The sequence below is a fragment of the Acromyrmex echinatior genome, chromosome 3, assembly GCF_024713525.1.
Source record: "Acromyrmex echinatior isolate Ae372 chromosome 3, ASM2471352v2, whole genome shotgun sequence".
NCBI lineage: Eukaryota > Metazoa > Arthropoda > Insecta > Hymenoptera > Formicidae > Acromyrmex > Acromyrmex echinatior.
Genome location: NC_141854.1, coordinates 4,880,726 through 4,897,147, shown reverse-complemented (window position 1 = coordinate 4,897,147; position 16,422 = coordinate 4,880,726). Strand labels below are relative to the sequence as shown.

Here is a 16,422-nt window from a genome sequence, read left to right as displayed (position 1 = left end):
AAGCATTTGCTTTCTGTTGTGTACTTGTAAGCACCATCATTCTTGGAACTAGCATCAATAACGCAGCCACACAGCATATATAAAATTACAATGTACAATCGTATTCTTTACCACATTCATGTATTTTCACAGAATTTTCCTGTAATTCTTCAATCACATAGCAATAAATTAACTTCAAAAAGCAAACAATGATAATATTTTTATGCATTATTGATATATTCACTTCGATAAATAAAAGCAAAAATATTGTACTATATATATATTCATCCGCTTTATGACCTACTTCTTTTAATTATGTGTTGGATAATAACTATATATTTTGTATGTATAATATTTCGAAATATTTCATTGTAATCTGCAAAAGTTTTATATATTTTACACATCATCGTCTTTTTATTTAATTATCATAGTCTTGAATAAAGAAATCAATTTAAAATAAATTTAATGTGATGATTAATTAAAAATTAAGCTGTTACGAGAACTGCTATATCATGTCATTTAATCATTCGAGTAAGCGATTGTAATATATAGCTTGTCATGAGAGAACTAGATGAATGTTTGCCATATCGTAATTCTTATCGATTTGCGTCATATACGGAAACTGCACGATAAAACACTCAAATACTGAGGCGTAAAACATACTTCAAACTACAAACCATCGATCTCCTCTCGCAATTTTTCTGCCGCTTAATCCCATGCAATCCCATGATGCAATATAAACCACTCTGCAAGATTAAACCGAATATCGAGTAGCTTAATCCGTACATTTCAAACGATCATAGTTAGTAGAAACGAAGACTGATACACGTTTGATAAAATAAAGAAGATATGTTTCATTTATTATTCGACTAGAAAGGTAATCTTTTTTTTGTCATATGCGCTAGTTAAACACATGAAAATTCTAAAACTGATATTCAGATATCCGGTGTCTTGACGCTACATATTGTTTCATTCAAGCTTTGTTATCCACAAAATGTCAATATTGGTGAATCAGTTTGATTATTGGTTTGATATTGATAATGCTGAAGTAGATCTCGATTTTTTTTAAATAAACAGAATTTTTCATTTGTTTGGAAATCGTATCAGAAGTGGAGAAGAGTGGAGGAACTATAAATACCTAAAAAAAAAATTAAATAAAACTGACGATTATTTATTAACTAATAAAAGTCTTTATCAAAAGATATTCTAATTATTTGACTTTAAATTACAATAATTAATTTATATATTATGAATAACTTTAAATTTTAATAAAAACAACAATTTTAAATAAAAAACAGAATTTTTTCCTGGAATTATTCACTGCTAAGCGGGGCAATGGCCAATCGGTTTTGTTTTTTGTTTAAAATTATAGTTTACATTAATAATATTTAAATGTTAATGATTGTAGTTTAAAGTCAATGTATTCTTTGAATAAAGACTTCTATAATAAATAATCATGGACTTTATTTAACTTTTTCCTTAAATATTCACAATTCCTTCATTCTTACCTACATCAAAATCCTCAAAAATATATAATAACTCATCTTAAATAGCGTGTGTGTTCTATGGACGCGAGTTATATTACGGCAGTAAGCATATATCGGATTATGTGGATACGAGAAATGAGAGGTTACCACTACTCTAATATACTGCAATAATACTGTTTGCGTTTACCCTGTATTCGCAATTCCCCCACTTTCTTCTATACCTAGATTGGAGGATTATTATTACAAAGCATTGCTTTAAAGATTAGATTTAGTAACAAATCAACTACACCAAATTATGATAACAGAAGAAAAAGAAATAACATGAACAATTCTTATACCTTATCAAAGTTTGATTGTATCATTAATATACTTTAGATTGATATCATGATTGGATTTGACTCTTACTTTGTGACTCAACTCTGATAAACAAAGGATGAATTTTTAACTTTCTGTAGATATTTAATTGCTAAGGATTCTAAAGAAAATCAAAACTTTCAATCATTGATGACATCATATTTAATCCAAGGAAGAAAATATTTTTTGTATTACTATTATATTTACGCTTTGTTAATTGCACTGTACTCTCATTTGTCTTATTTTGTTAAATTTATTGTCTTGTATCTTATGTTCGCAAAAACTCGACGAGACAGATTTATATATCTGAAACTGTTATCGATTTGTACGTTATCTCTTTTATAAACCATTCTGTTATCTTGCTATGAATTATTCTAGCAGCTATTTATTTTCTTAATTTAATTATTTTCCGTTTTTATATGCTACGTTAATTAAATTGATAATAGCAGAGTTTGTATCATATTTTAACAGTAATGAACCAATTGTTAATATTTATATGGACTTAAATTGACAGGAACATTCATGTAATCCTCCTCATCATCTCCTATGTCGTGATTCAAGATGGCTGATGGCATGATGGTGAACTTCTCGTATGTATGCCATCGGCAATTTACATTTCTGTGACGACAGGTCTCCAAAGATCCTCAAGAGCATTTAACGTTATTCGTCGGACAGCACAGCGGGCATCTCAAAGGGTTAAAAGTTTGAGATTACCAAGAGCGCCCCATACCGAGTTTCCTGGGAGTTTCCGTAAAGCAACCAGGTGCAAACAGATCTGATCGTCTCGAATGCACAGAACTCTCGGGACCTCGAGGCGAAAACAGTACTCTTTCGACTTAGATACCGTAAGTTTTGCGCAGAACGTAACAAACTGGGGGCGACCGATGATGAGCAAGTTTTCAATTCTTCGACCCTCGCAGATCTTTCGATCTTAAGCTTACTTTCGCGAAGAAAATCACTCAACTACATCTCGCGTCGATTTTATTTGTTTATCGATCTTAACTTTGCGTTTCTGAATGCGTTTCTTTCTATCTAACGTTGATTGGAAGAACAATGGATACAAGAATCATATAGCGCGGTGCGCGACATTTGATAGCATTTCTTTCTGCTTCTTTGTGGTAATATATCACATTGAGGGAATGAGTTTCAAAGCAAAAAGTTATGACAAAATCAATATCGATACGTTTCTCATCTTTCTTTTTTCTACAAAGTATTGCAAAGGCAAAATTGTTATTTAATCGAGAAGAAAACTTTTGTATATAATATATCATTTATGGATAAAAAAGCAAATAGAGGGATAAAGAAAAAAAAATATTACTTACCCAGCTGACAACGATCTCCACCTCTTCCGAGAGGACATTGGCATCTCTGTCTGAATGTTCCTTGCTTTCGTCTGAGGTTTACGGTATTGCCTTCGAGATCCACGGCTCCGTCGTCATCGTCGTCTTCGATCACTACGTCGACTTCATCTCCGCGAGATTGCTCGATATAACAATTTCCAGCCGGTCCGCAGTCCAAGGAACATGCTGGCTCAGTGCTCACGATGCTCTCCATCGTAGATGGCAGTTTTTGCTCCAGATTTGGGCCCTGAATATCCACAGATACAAGAAATGTCATCACCGGTTTCATATTGGATTACTTCGTATTGGTTTGCACGTATAAAAATTGGAATTTAACGTTGAGAAGAAACTATAAATCGAAGAAAGGAAACCGATTTTCTATATGTCTTACGTTATATGCGTTTAGACAAAGTTATTGCGTCATTGTGAATTTTTAACTATTTATTTTTAATTAATCTCTTAATATATTGTGGAATCAGTCATTGTGGAATCAGATTTCTTAATTAAATCATTCGAAAATACTCATAGAACTACATTTAACACAGCGTCAAGCACCACATTTATCATAATTAACCTATCTGCATTAATACAAGCGTAATTTTCCCGCAGGGATGACTGATCCGCACAGTCATTTGGGCTTAGCAGTATCGCGTGAATCCGAGCTCAATACACTGCGGACACTCATATAGTACATCTACACATTACGTATACGATACACACACACACATAGAGAGAGAGCACACGCGCATTTATGGATGTTAATGCAGTGAATAAAAAGAAAGTAGAAGCAAAAATATTTTAAAGCAATTAGCAAAGAATAATTGAAGATTAGACGGATGTGTGTTTAAAAAAATTCATTAAATTGATGCTACACAAACTTAAAAAAAACTTAATTTGTAAAATATAAATGTCATGTCAAGTTATATTTTAAATAAGAAAAAGTTATATTTTAAACAAGATTGACATGCTTGAACAATAAGAAAGTTAAAGAAAGTTTTGTGAAAACGTGTTTTTCGCATAGTTCCGAGCATAACAAAGTGAAGGAAGTACATGACTTTAGTAAGCAACCAAAGAGAAGAGAATATTATTTATGGGTTGACCCGCTTTCTGACATCCGCCTCATCACTTATTGATCCCTCTGCTCGCTGTTGTTGTCGATTCGAGGCCAAGAAATTTTCAGAAATAACGGGGTAGCCTGCTGCATGTTAAGAAAGCTACAGCGGATGTGAAGTACCTGTTGCACGTCTCATGTTTTTTATTTGAGGAGACTTTTGAATAAAGATTATCTAAAAGCTGCGAACCTCATGCTTAATGCCGAGACTTACCAAATATTAAATAAATTTATTTATCTATTTGTGAAAAAGAAAATCACCCGAGAAAGAATCGAATTCACATAACATTGGTTTGATCAAACAATGTGTTAATTTGATATCATTAAAATGTCTGTGCCAATTTCATTTTATTAAATTTTAATAATGTTCCACGTAATCAATCACAGTGTTAATATTAATTTACAATTTCGGTTAATTTCTATCAATTGATACACATTTTAGTAAAATTATAATATTATCTCTTACACATTGATATTTATCTGTATATTTCATCTTTAATTTAATTTTGCTCAATTATAACAAAAGAAACTTTTCAATATTTATTATACAACTCAAGACAATTGGTACAAAGTCTTATGTCTTATTTGATATCAACATTCGGATCAAATCCTTAATCTTGTCATACAGAACTTTATGTCCTTTGGATGTATCGGGAATTAATTCTAGCTTAAAGAAAGATTCTTCAGTTGAGAACATTTGTGAAACATTTGTGCTCGATTTAATATTTGTCGCTATTTCTATACTTGGCATGGACATTCATTTATGTTCCTTTACGGAATGTTCTATTCTGGAGTGCTTAACCTAAAGACAATGTTAAATCGATTCTCTCCAGTTTAGTGGTGATGGACATATTGATCAAATATATCTTAGTGTGAATTCGATATTGACTATTCCTTTATATCGAGTATTTGCTCAAAATCAATAGAAATGTCAATTAGTCAAATCTTAAGGTATATGTATACGTGTGTGTGTGTGTGTGTGTGTGTGTGTGTGTGTGTGTGTGTGTGTGTCGCATATATACACATGTATATATATTTCTATACATATATATATATATATATACTATATATATGTATATATATATCTATACATATATATACTATCTCAACATATATGTCATCTCAAGCAATTGCATTTTTTATTTTACTTTTTACTTTGCTTTAAGAAAAATTGATAAATGATAAGAGAAGAAAATTGTATTATGACATCTTATTTATAATTTATACGTACAATAACTTAATAACTTAATAATCAAAAATTAAATTTAAAACTTAATGATTACATTTGTCAAAATGTTGTTCAGTTGATTCAAAGTTATGAAACATTTATGACTTAAGATACTATTTATAAAAATGTAACGACACTGCAAATTTGTTCGAAAAGAAACAGGGGTAGTCTTCCACAAAAATATATTTAAAAAATTGCTTTTGTTTAAAAAACAGTATTTGTTACAAAATTAACGAAAAAGTAAAATATTATAGAATACATGCAAATGTACGCATTATTTTATCTGCATATAGACAGCTCAGTATTTGGGAAACATCTATATATCACATAAACTATATTGTTATATATATTAACAGTAGAGCTACAAATTTATGGAATAATTATTTTAACATAAAAATCTTGAAAAAGAGGTCATCAGCAATTAGCTTAGACAGCCACGTTAACAAAATGCCATAGTATTGTTTAACTTTACATAATTCGAAATAAAATATTAACACACTCAAATATACGTATTCGTGTGATAATACTCTCAAATTTAAAAAGAATGAGGAAGTATAATGTGTAATTAAATACTAAATGTAATTAAATACTAAAATGTACTTTAAACATGTTTTGAAAGTAAAATTACGTTATAATAAATACTTGCTATTGTATATTAGCGTCATCATGTAACGAGTTACTGAGTAAATAATTCTATAAGTTATAATTATTCACTATAGAATTCACTATCTAAGCGAAGATATTATAACGGAAATATTAAGAGAGCCACTATATATCATTACCATAATACTTCTCCTCTATATTATAATGAATAGTTACCAACATGTGACAATTAAAAAAAAATATTGTGTTACACATGAAAGTAAAAAACAGGACTATTAAAATTTAATGTTATTATCACGTTAACATTAATTTATCGCGGATGTAGTTTGCGTAATAAAGTAGTAGCTGCCCTGACATTGTCTTGTATATTTATTGTAGATCAAAAACTTTAGATTTTTCACACAGAATAACACACCTCTGAAATCCTACATAACAAATGATCGCAGAACAACATGCAAACACTTATGGAACAATACGACAAGCTAACCCAGAAAATATGGCGAATAATGTTACCTGAGACGTGGCGTGCAGCTCGATCCGATCCGCATTCGCCTCGTTTATCTTCGTCGTATTCACGGTGGAATTCTCGGCTGGGGCATCCAGATGTATCGTGAAGGTTGCACCGCGTATATAAAGAATATCTTCGACCGCATCCTCGTCATCTGCGTTGTCCGCGTTCGCCTCGTCGCTCTCAACCTCGTCAACGAGGTCGCCGAGTTCGCTCGTCGATGGCGATGTCGAGTTGAGTTCTGTAACGAAATAGCCGTTCATTCTGTTAGAAAAACTGTCGGGAACAAGTTTGGAATATTGAATAAGCCGCGAGATAACACCGAGTTGCCTGTTAGAATCGTTTTTATGGAAAATTGGCATCGACAAATTTCAAGAATTTTATTGTTACCTCTTTTTCGCTGTTTTATTAATTTTTTTTAATTAATTTTTGTTGTAGGTGCCTGTTATCGCGAGAAATTATATTTACTGACAGTTTTATGCCGCATAATAGTTACCAACACGTGATTGTAACATAATATTATCTTTATTATAATTTTCCCTTAAATAATTCCCTTAAATATTGAAAAATTTGTATACAAACAAATGTGCGTTGTACGTTATCAATTTATCAAAAAACTAAACTTTGTTTATTTAACAATTAGTTATTATTAAAATATTATCACTAGAATCACGGCTATGTTGTTTTTGACCCATCTGATAGTTTTTCTTTTCCAGTTAATTTGAATTTGCACATAGAATTTTAGATTTTTGTGACTTTTCATATATAATCATAGTTAATTACAAGTAATTTTACTTTCATAATGACAACCGTCCTCTTAGAAAGATTTACTTTCAACCGTGATTGAATCAATTTAGCCCCTCGCGTCGTTCTAATAGTATTAAAATTCTAAAATAAACTCTAAAATTAAATATGTATAAAAAAATTAAAACATATCAAATAAGAAAAAAGATTTTAGGAATAATTACTCAACGAAAGACAGTTATGAATTTTTACGCCTTAATCCTTAATTCAATCTCGACTTCAATCTTCAAATCACTTTATCTACCTATCAAAACCAGACGTTAACTAATTATTCATTACAGCGTACCGTGAAAATGCAGTTTTTCCATCCCATTTGATAACAAATTGTTCTATTAATTCAAAAAGGAAATAGAATATTAACGAAGCTTGACGCGTTCGTTATATTACACACATCTATAATTTAAAATATAATTTAACATGGCAACAGTTAAATGAGCCATTAATTGAAATTGGTATAATTTCGTTGAATTCAGATTCGTCTGTACACGACTCTTGCGTTTACTTATGCAAACAAACGATACAATCGGTACAAGTTCTACGTATTCACAATATCGAAAATTGAATTCATTGAAGTTATAAGGGAAAAGGCAATATGGATTCTATCTATATGTAATATGCAGTGCAGATTAATATATTTAGGGACATCAAAATTTCATAAAATATTATAAACGAAGTGGGATTTCTCTTATCATAATTTTCTCTTTTATCAATTTCGATCTTTATGCTAAATTCACTAAGATCCCACGAACTGTTGCACAGCACGACCAGCTCACTGCACATGCAACTGGCACGACAGCGGCGGCGATGGCGGCGGCACCGAAGTGAAGGGTCGTTAAGAACTTATCCGTTGGTCACACATGAGTTCCACATATATAATACACACGAGTAGTTATATTGGTAGGGGTAGTGGATAGCGCTCCTCGAGTTCCTTGAACGCTGACCGAAACTCGCTTACACCGTCTATGTGCCATAGAGAAGAGAGAAAGAGAGAGACATAGAGAGAGAGGGGAGGAGGGAGGGAATAAGGAAGAGAGAGAGAGAGAGAGAGAGAGAGAGAGAGAGAGAGAGAGGGTGAGATAGAGAGAGCAACGGCGAGGAGACCAAAGCCCAGCATTGGATCGCTCGAGGCAAGCTCGCGATACCGAACTTTGGGGTGCTTACGCTTGCAGGTCGCCCTGTCGGTGTAAGCCGCGCACTACTACGTGCGCTGCATCGGAAATTCGTGTATAGCGTTAATTTGGTTATTACCGGGCTTGCGGAATAATAACGCCAGCCAGAGAACGCGACCAGCGAGGGCGGTGGCGGCAGCATCGAAAGTCACCATCGAAACGGGAGATGCATAGTGTGTGTAGAAATCGATGCCATCCAGATAACGCAGGTTTCAGACTTCCTATTGGATTTCGTTTTTGGGGAGAATTTATTTGCGCCAACCGTGGCAAATTGTGTTGCGTTCCGTACACCATGTTTTTGGAGCAAAAAGCAATCGGTGATTCCGAAACTTGAAACAGTTGGTCAGTAACCTTCCTGAATATGTAACGTAATATTCTTCATGAATAAAATCGACAAGTTTGCCGCCTATGCCAGTTCACGAATGCCTGGTTGAAAGATTGATACATCAACGCGTATAATAAAAAAGTATTTTCAAAATTTTTCGAACAATTGTTATTATACGATGCATGAAAAAATTCGGAATTGCGTGTAATTGTTCTTGACATCATTTGGCAGATAATAAGTATTACTTTAAATATCGTCGCTTATTTTTATTTGATATTCTTATTTCAAGTTCTCTTTCTTAATTCTTTTAAATGCTTATTGATATCTAAAATAATATTGAAAATAATAATTAATTGTTATATACAATATACATATATTTGATATAATAATTTTTGATAGCTCAATTCAAATATGGATTATTATTTGTGTAAACGCCACAATGATGTTTGCAAACAACTGTAGCAAATATATTCAATAGCTACTTCGAAAGCTACAGTCTTTCAAGAGGACACTCAACTATTTCTTTTCAACAAGATTTCCTTGTGTGCCAAAGCTTCTGCCACGATACTTGCCAGTGGATCAAGTGGCAGGCGAGCTCCGGCATTTAATTCCCAGGCATTTAAAATTTAATGGGCCTGTCGTATACGAAGCTTCCACTATCAGATGGATGCTTCTTGAACTTACTCAAATTCAAAAGCCTTTGACGCCAGCTATTTTTATTCAAATGACGCCTGATAAACCTTAATTGATGCTAATCTCAATTTTATCGATTCATAAAATGTATAACCGTTAAAACGTAGACGAAATGCAATATCTTCGATAAAATAAGAAATGTAATTTAGGTAAGGATTATCTTAAATGTACATGATTCATATGAAGTATCTTTATATGTATGTATATATGTATGTATATATATATATATAATATATATTAAATTAATTTTTCCAAATTAAATTTATTTAAATTCTTCTTTTTTGTAAATTTAAGATTAACAATTTATTGGATAAAATTTAAATAAAATTAAAATATATAAAAATGTATAAAAGTGCATAAGAAGGAATAAAATGATATAAATATAAATTGAAAAACTAAAAAAAAAATTGTGGCAGAAATCCCATATTTTATCGCGATAAGATTATTTTTTGATAAGATAAGTTGTAAATTTTTATTACTGTGATAAAATATTATCATTAATAGAATAATATTTTATATAAAATATAATTACAAATATATATAAATTGTAATTAAAAATAATTGTTTACAAGAAATATGTTAAAAAATTATAATAATAAAATCCGAAATATTAAAATGTTACAATATATATGAACGTGGAAGACTTATATATACGTGATCCACATGAGCATCATGGTAATATCAAAATAGAATCTATTGCGGGAATTCGCTTTATAATAGTCGCGACAAACACTATACGTTTTTAAGTTATATTAAATATGACACATTATTTATTTACACTATTAAATTTATAGTGTCAAATTTAACCTAAGTCGTCACTGCTCCTACTCAATCATATTTTATACTAAAACAATAGTTATATTTGACACTATATAGTGTCAATTTGATATAGTGTCAAATTTAACTAACGTTTTGGTAAAAAATAACGATATATTTAGTAGGAGCAGTGACGACTGCATGTTAAATTAATTAAGTTAAATTTGACGCTATATATAATAGATTTAACAATGTAGAGTAATAATTATTTAAGATGTAGAAAGAAAATGTGTTTTATAATTTATATTTATAGAAATATAATTTAAAATGATAAGTTATAAAATAACTTATAGAATAATTTACGGAATAGTTTAAAGATTGAAAACAGATCCAGATATAAGCGCAGACAAAATAAATTAAAATTTTGAATAACTCAAAATTAAAAGGAAAACATTACATTTTTAATAAGATATTTACTTACCCTAGGAAAGGCAACTTTAAATTTAACGATTAAATTAAACAATTAAATTATAAAAATAAATTGCATTTATTAGATCATGACCAACAAAATTTATAACAGTCAGATCTTATTACTGCGAGAACGTTAGTTCAATCAGAAATTACAATGCTGGATTTGCGCGGTGCAAAAATCGCTGGCGAGATGTTGATTTTCACGAATTAAGGTTGAAACGGCTCTTGAATTCAAAATGAAGCTCGAAATGCATTTCGAGTATTACGCCTCGCAACGCGGAAGGAGGCGAAAGCAAAATTGCATATAGCTGCTCACGGTGTGCAGTGCTGGTATCCACCATATTTAAAAAGCCTTAAGAGTCCGAGGTAGCAGGCAATCGTTGGAGTATTTCTGAAACTTCGACAATTCCTATCGAAATGCGTTTACCGAGTCGATTTAAAAAGGATGCTCGTAATGAAGCACGTTTTCAAGGTCGGCCGTAATAATGTTATTAAAGGAATGATAACCAAACAATCGAAAGATTGTCGACATTACGGCAAACGAACGAACAAATGAATGAACTATTAGCAATCAATATTAATATCAATAACTCTTATATTATATTATGTTCATGCACATCTCTCTAAAGAGATGTAAAATTTAATAGTTGTTCGAGATTTTTTAAAAATGTTACAGAAAATATTATTTTTATTTTTAAATACTTTTATTTTTAAATTCGCTATTCTATATACGAAATAATTTTTTCATAATTAATTAAAACAATTTTATCAATGTTTTAACATTTAAATCTTCATCGAAACTTATTTATTTAAATATAATGGCGAATGTATGGAAGTATTAGGTGTTGGAATTAATTCGTAGCGTTTTTTAATGAAAGAATGTTATTTATTTCACATGAGCATTAAAAAATACATTAATGAAAGTACTTCCCATCACTTGTAAAACGCTACGAATTAATTCCAACACCTAATATTATAATCAGATTCAAGTTTCTTTTGATTCAAATAAGATTATTATTGCTATAAAGAGTATAATAAACAATCGATTTTTCGTTTTCAATGAAGTAGTAGAAATTTTGATTATATAAAATATTGTGATTTAGAATTTATAAATATTTGATATTTACTTGTATAATACTACATTTGTTGTATGTACAATGATATCGCTAATGAATTACATACATACCGAGTGCAATGGAAAGCTAATATTAGTGCACATATTGGAATCAGCATAACAACAAGTATTAGTTCAATCGTATAGTTCATCATACTGCATGTAAATAGATAGATAAGTGGATAAATCAATACAGAGAGAAAGAGAGAGAGAGAGGGGGGGGGGGAAGGGAAAGGAAGGGGGAGAGATAGGAAGGAAGGGAAGAGAGAGAGAGAGAGAGAGAGAGAGAGAGAGAGAGAGAGAGAGAGAGAGATAAAGGCGTTTATTAATATTCTAGAGCAAATCCTCTAAGAATATAAAAAAAGAAAATTGATAAGTAAAAAGAAGAAGGAAACAAAGACGATGACATAAAATAAAAATTAAAAATAATTATAATAATAAAAATAAGAAAAATATGAAAAAAGAAATTCATAAAAATTAAAAAATACAATGATAAGAAATAATTATTACAATAATAAAAAGATAACAAAAAAGAAAACAAAAGAAAAAAAGATTCAGTAAAACTTGAAATAAAACAAATATTAGAAAATGCAACTTATTAATGCTTTATTGCAATTTTTATAAAATAAATGTAAGATAACGCTAACATTTTAATGTCAATATTTGACCAGTGATACTAATTGTATAGCGTTATCATGTAAATTTGTATTAACTTAAATATTAAAGCCAGCGTAATGGAATTATATAAAAGTTATCCTTGGGCATAGTTTAAGAAGATAAATTTAATTATCCATAATACGACTTATTGTCAGTCGTTATTTCTAAAAATTTAATTTTATTAGGAAAATGAATCATGAATTAAAAAGAATTTAATGTTTAATATAAAAGAAAACGTTCATAAAATATTGGATAACAATTGTGCAAAAAATGTCAAATAAATCGAATGTGATTATTGGGGAGCGTAGTAATAATTCAAATACAACAATTTAGCTCAATAATGAAATTAATGTTATTAATATTATTAACGTTAAGATTCTAATTTTAATTTAATATTTTGTAAATTAAATTTTGTAAAAGTCACTAATTCGAATTTAAATGAATTGTTAAACTTTTATAATAAGTACACATTTATATTTACTATCGTCGATTAGTCGTAAACATTTCTAGTTATAGTAGAGTAGTACAGTAGTGTACTACATCAATGTCTATTTTGCAAATATTCCTCGTGTTCCTTGGGTAATCCCTAGAAAATCGTGTTAATCCCGATGATACCCCTAGCGATCTGTCATATGTGAATTTTCCCAAGTTTTCGAAAAAACTTTATTAATACTCGAACTTTTGATCACGCTCTGATTAAGAAAACTTTCAGAAAGTCAATTTTATGAAATAATACACATTTTATTATCCTTTCCATTTTTCTATAAAAAAAAACTCATCGTTTAATTTTCAGTCATTACGCGATATCTTTATTGTTATGTTTCGCGAACATTTTGCTTATTCAAAATGGATCCTAATATATATATTTATATATATATATATATATATATACACATATATATATATATATATATATATATATATATATGAAGATATATTATTGTCATTTGGAATTACTAAAATACCATAATGACATTTTAAGTATATTAATCTAAAAATATATGAAAAATTGCTAATGTCATGGTCTACAATACAATAGATATCTTTTCAAATTTATGTGGATAACAATAGATTCTAAACAAGCAAACATCCATGGTTTTTCTAATTCTAGTATATGAAAAAGCGAGGGGGAGGGGGAATAAATAAATAATTTATTTATATCATTTTATTTTTTTACTTTTTAATTTCTTATTGAATATACTTTTATAAATCTATTTTTCAGATACATAATGAAATATGTATAAAAAATGGGTTTGTTTCTTATTTCTGTTGATGACAGCTTGACCTTGGCACAAATTATTTTCAAGTAAAAGGAGTTTAATAATTGTAGTTTATTTCAAAATTTTTTTATTCCAACCATCGTTGACAATTTAACTGTACACATGTATGAAATCGTAAAAAGTAAATTTATATTGTTACGTGAAATAACAAAGTATAATTTATGGTTCTAAAATTTTTCATAACCCATTAAAAATCATTTCACGCTTGGCCTATCATAACTCGTATTTTCGGAATCTCTAGTTTATTTTTTTAAATAATGCATAAAATAAGAAAAAGAATAATCCATTGGTTTAATTTTTAAAAAGTGGCCACTAAAAGTTCAAGAGACTCCAAAAAGATATGAGATTTTATATTTCTAAAGTTTTTTTAGAACAGGACTTAAACTGCCATTTATCCGAAATTTAAAATACCCTTTTTGTGCCTTCAACCGCATATTGTTCCTTGGACGTTAGTTTTTATTTTTTTAAATATGTTAAAATTAAAAAGCCACTGCATTTCCATATTCTACAATGCCATGTCAATGTCGAGTCATTTCAGTAAATTTTATGATTTTAAAGAACAAAAGCTATAAATACGGCAATCAATTGAAATATTGTGATCATTTTGCTCCCTATGACCAATATAAAATTCTCAGGAGGTGTGATCACGAAGAGTTAATAAATAAAAAGTTTATGCTAAAAATGGAAAATTATTGCCCAATTAAAAAATTTTGAAAAAAGATTTAATGGAATTAGATAGTAATATATATCTAATATGTTTAAAATTAGAACATTATTAAACATATCGTGTCAAACTATTTACCATTAGGTAAACGGTAATCTATTGACTAATTATGCAGTCAACCAAAGAAAATGATATTGAATATCTATAATGGAATTAATGATGATTAATAACGATAAAATTAATGATGATTAATCATACAGTTACGTTTGGTAAAACTTGCTAATTACCGTCGATATTAATGTTGACTTAACTTACCGAAAAAACTAATCATATATGTAATGTCATAATTTTATAGACAAAGTTTAATAAATATAAATTGTATTACGAATCAATTAAAAGGTGATTAGAAAAAAATATCCATTAATTTTTGTGAGTATATAAAATTGTATTTTTAATAAATATAGATTGTATTACGGATCAATTAAAAGGTCATTAGAAAAAAATATCCATTAATTTTATGAGTATATAAAACTATTTTTAAAAACTTTGTTCATAAATAAGACATAATTTTACTGTTCAATGAGTAATGAAATTACTTGTAGTTGAAGAATTGCTAATTGTTAATTTATTGTTTTTTGTATTAATTTAAATATGTATTAATAATTATAAAAGCGATAAATTAAAAATGAGAGACGTTTAATTATTTACTTAAAATTTCTTTTTAAATTTTTTTAAATTTAGAATTCTTGATTCTAACCATATACTAGATGTGTATACAGAGTATCTGACAATTAATGACAATTAAACTTTTACATAAAGACTAAACTGAGTAGAAAAGTCCTCTATTTTGCAATTTTCGCAGTCGAGTGGACATGCACTCATTCGGAAATCTTTATTAATTAATATCTCGTTAACTATCGCTCGTGTGCAGGTAGAAACATACCGAACTCCTCTGCCATTTTGCAATTTTCGCAATAGTTAACGGTAGAACGGGCGAATACGAGTTAATTCGGCGATATTTAGAAATTAATATCTCGTCGACCATTGCGAAAATTGCAAAACGGTAGAGGATTTTTCTATTCTGTTTGGTCCATTCTGTTTCTATGAGAGTTTAATAACTAATTATCAGCTATCCTGTATATGTGGTTTTAATAAAAAATTCATTATCGAGATTGTTACATCAAAAAAGAAGCCTTAGACACTTTCAAAATGACGACCAAGTTTTATACATAAGTTTCTTGATCAATAAAAAATAAACTTTTTTCTTTAAGTAAATGTTAAGTATGATAATAATTTATATTAAAATGGATTTGCTAATGAATACGTCAATCTGTCTCTTACAATACGAATTAGTAACTAATTGTATGTGTTAAAATATTAAACATGAAATTTATTATATAAAATGTATTATGTATTTCGGAAATTTTATGAAATATTTCGGATTTTTATAAGTCGGTTAACAAAGCTTTAATGTTTATTTTTTGTCACGTCGCTGCATACCTAAAACTGTTCTATAATAGAATAAGTCGTAAGTCGTAAGAAATTAACCAATCATAGTCGATTATTTTTGTCACATTTATTTGATTGGCATCTTATAATTTCTTAAGGCTTACAACCTTATTATAGAACAGGCAAGACTGCCGATCGCGTAATACAGCTCAACGATATTCGAGCGAGCAAATAGGCGCGACTCATTCCGCGTATCATTCATCGAAATATGATTATTTTCTACAAACAATTAATAATAATCAGTTAGAAAATCAGATTATACAATTAAGTATTAAGAGTTTTATTGACTTTTTATTTACAAAAATCTTGTGCAAGGTATATCTCAAGTATATTTCAAGTAAAAATATGAAGCAATATGGTTTGTTGTTTT

At 29.4% G+C, this 16,422-nt stretch overlaps 1 protein-coding gene across 5 annotated transcripts in view; it reads right to left on the bottom strand.

Moving 5' to 3' along the window:
- The window catches only part of LOC105143007 (EGF like, fibronectin type III and laminin G domains protein pikachurin), a 143,567-nt gene that overhangs the window by 93,503 nt on the left and 33,642 nt on the right, over window positions 1-16,422 (bottom strand). For all 5 annotated transcript variants that reach the window (XR_845641.2, XM_011050975.2, XM_011050976.2 and 2 more), the window contains 2 exons: window positions 6,616-6,851; window positions 3,143-3,407 (listed from right to left, as the gene is read on the bottom strand). Coding sequence is in view for 4 of the 5 variants with exons in the window: in XM_011050975.2 (XP_011049277.1) it covers window positions 3,143-3,407; window positions 6,616-6,851 (501 nt within the window). In the remaining variant the exon portion in view is untranslated. The remainder of the gene's footprint in view (window positions 1-3,142; window positions 3,408-6,615; window positions 6,852-16,422) is intronic.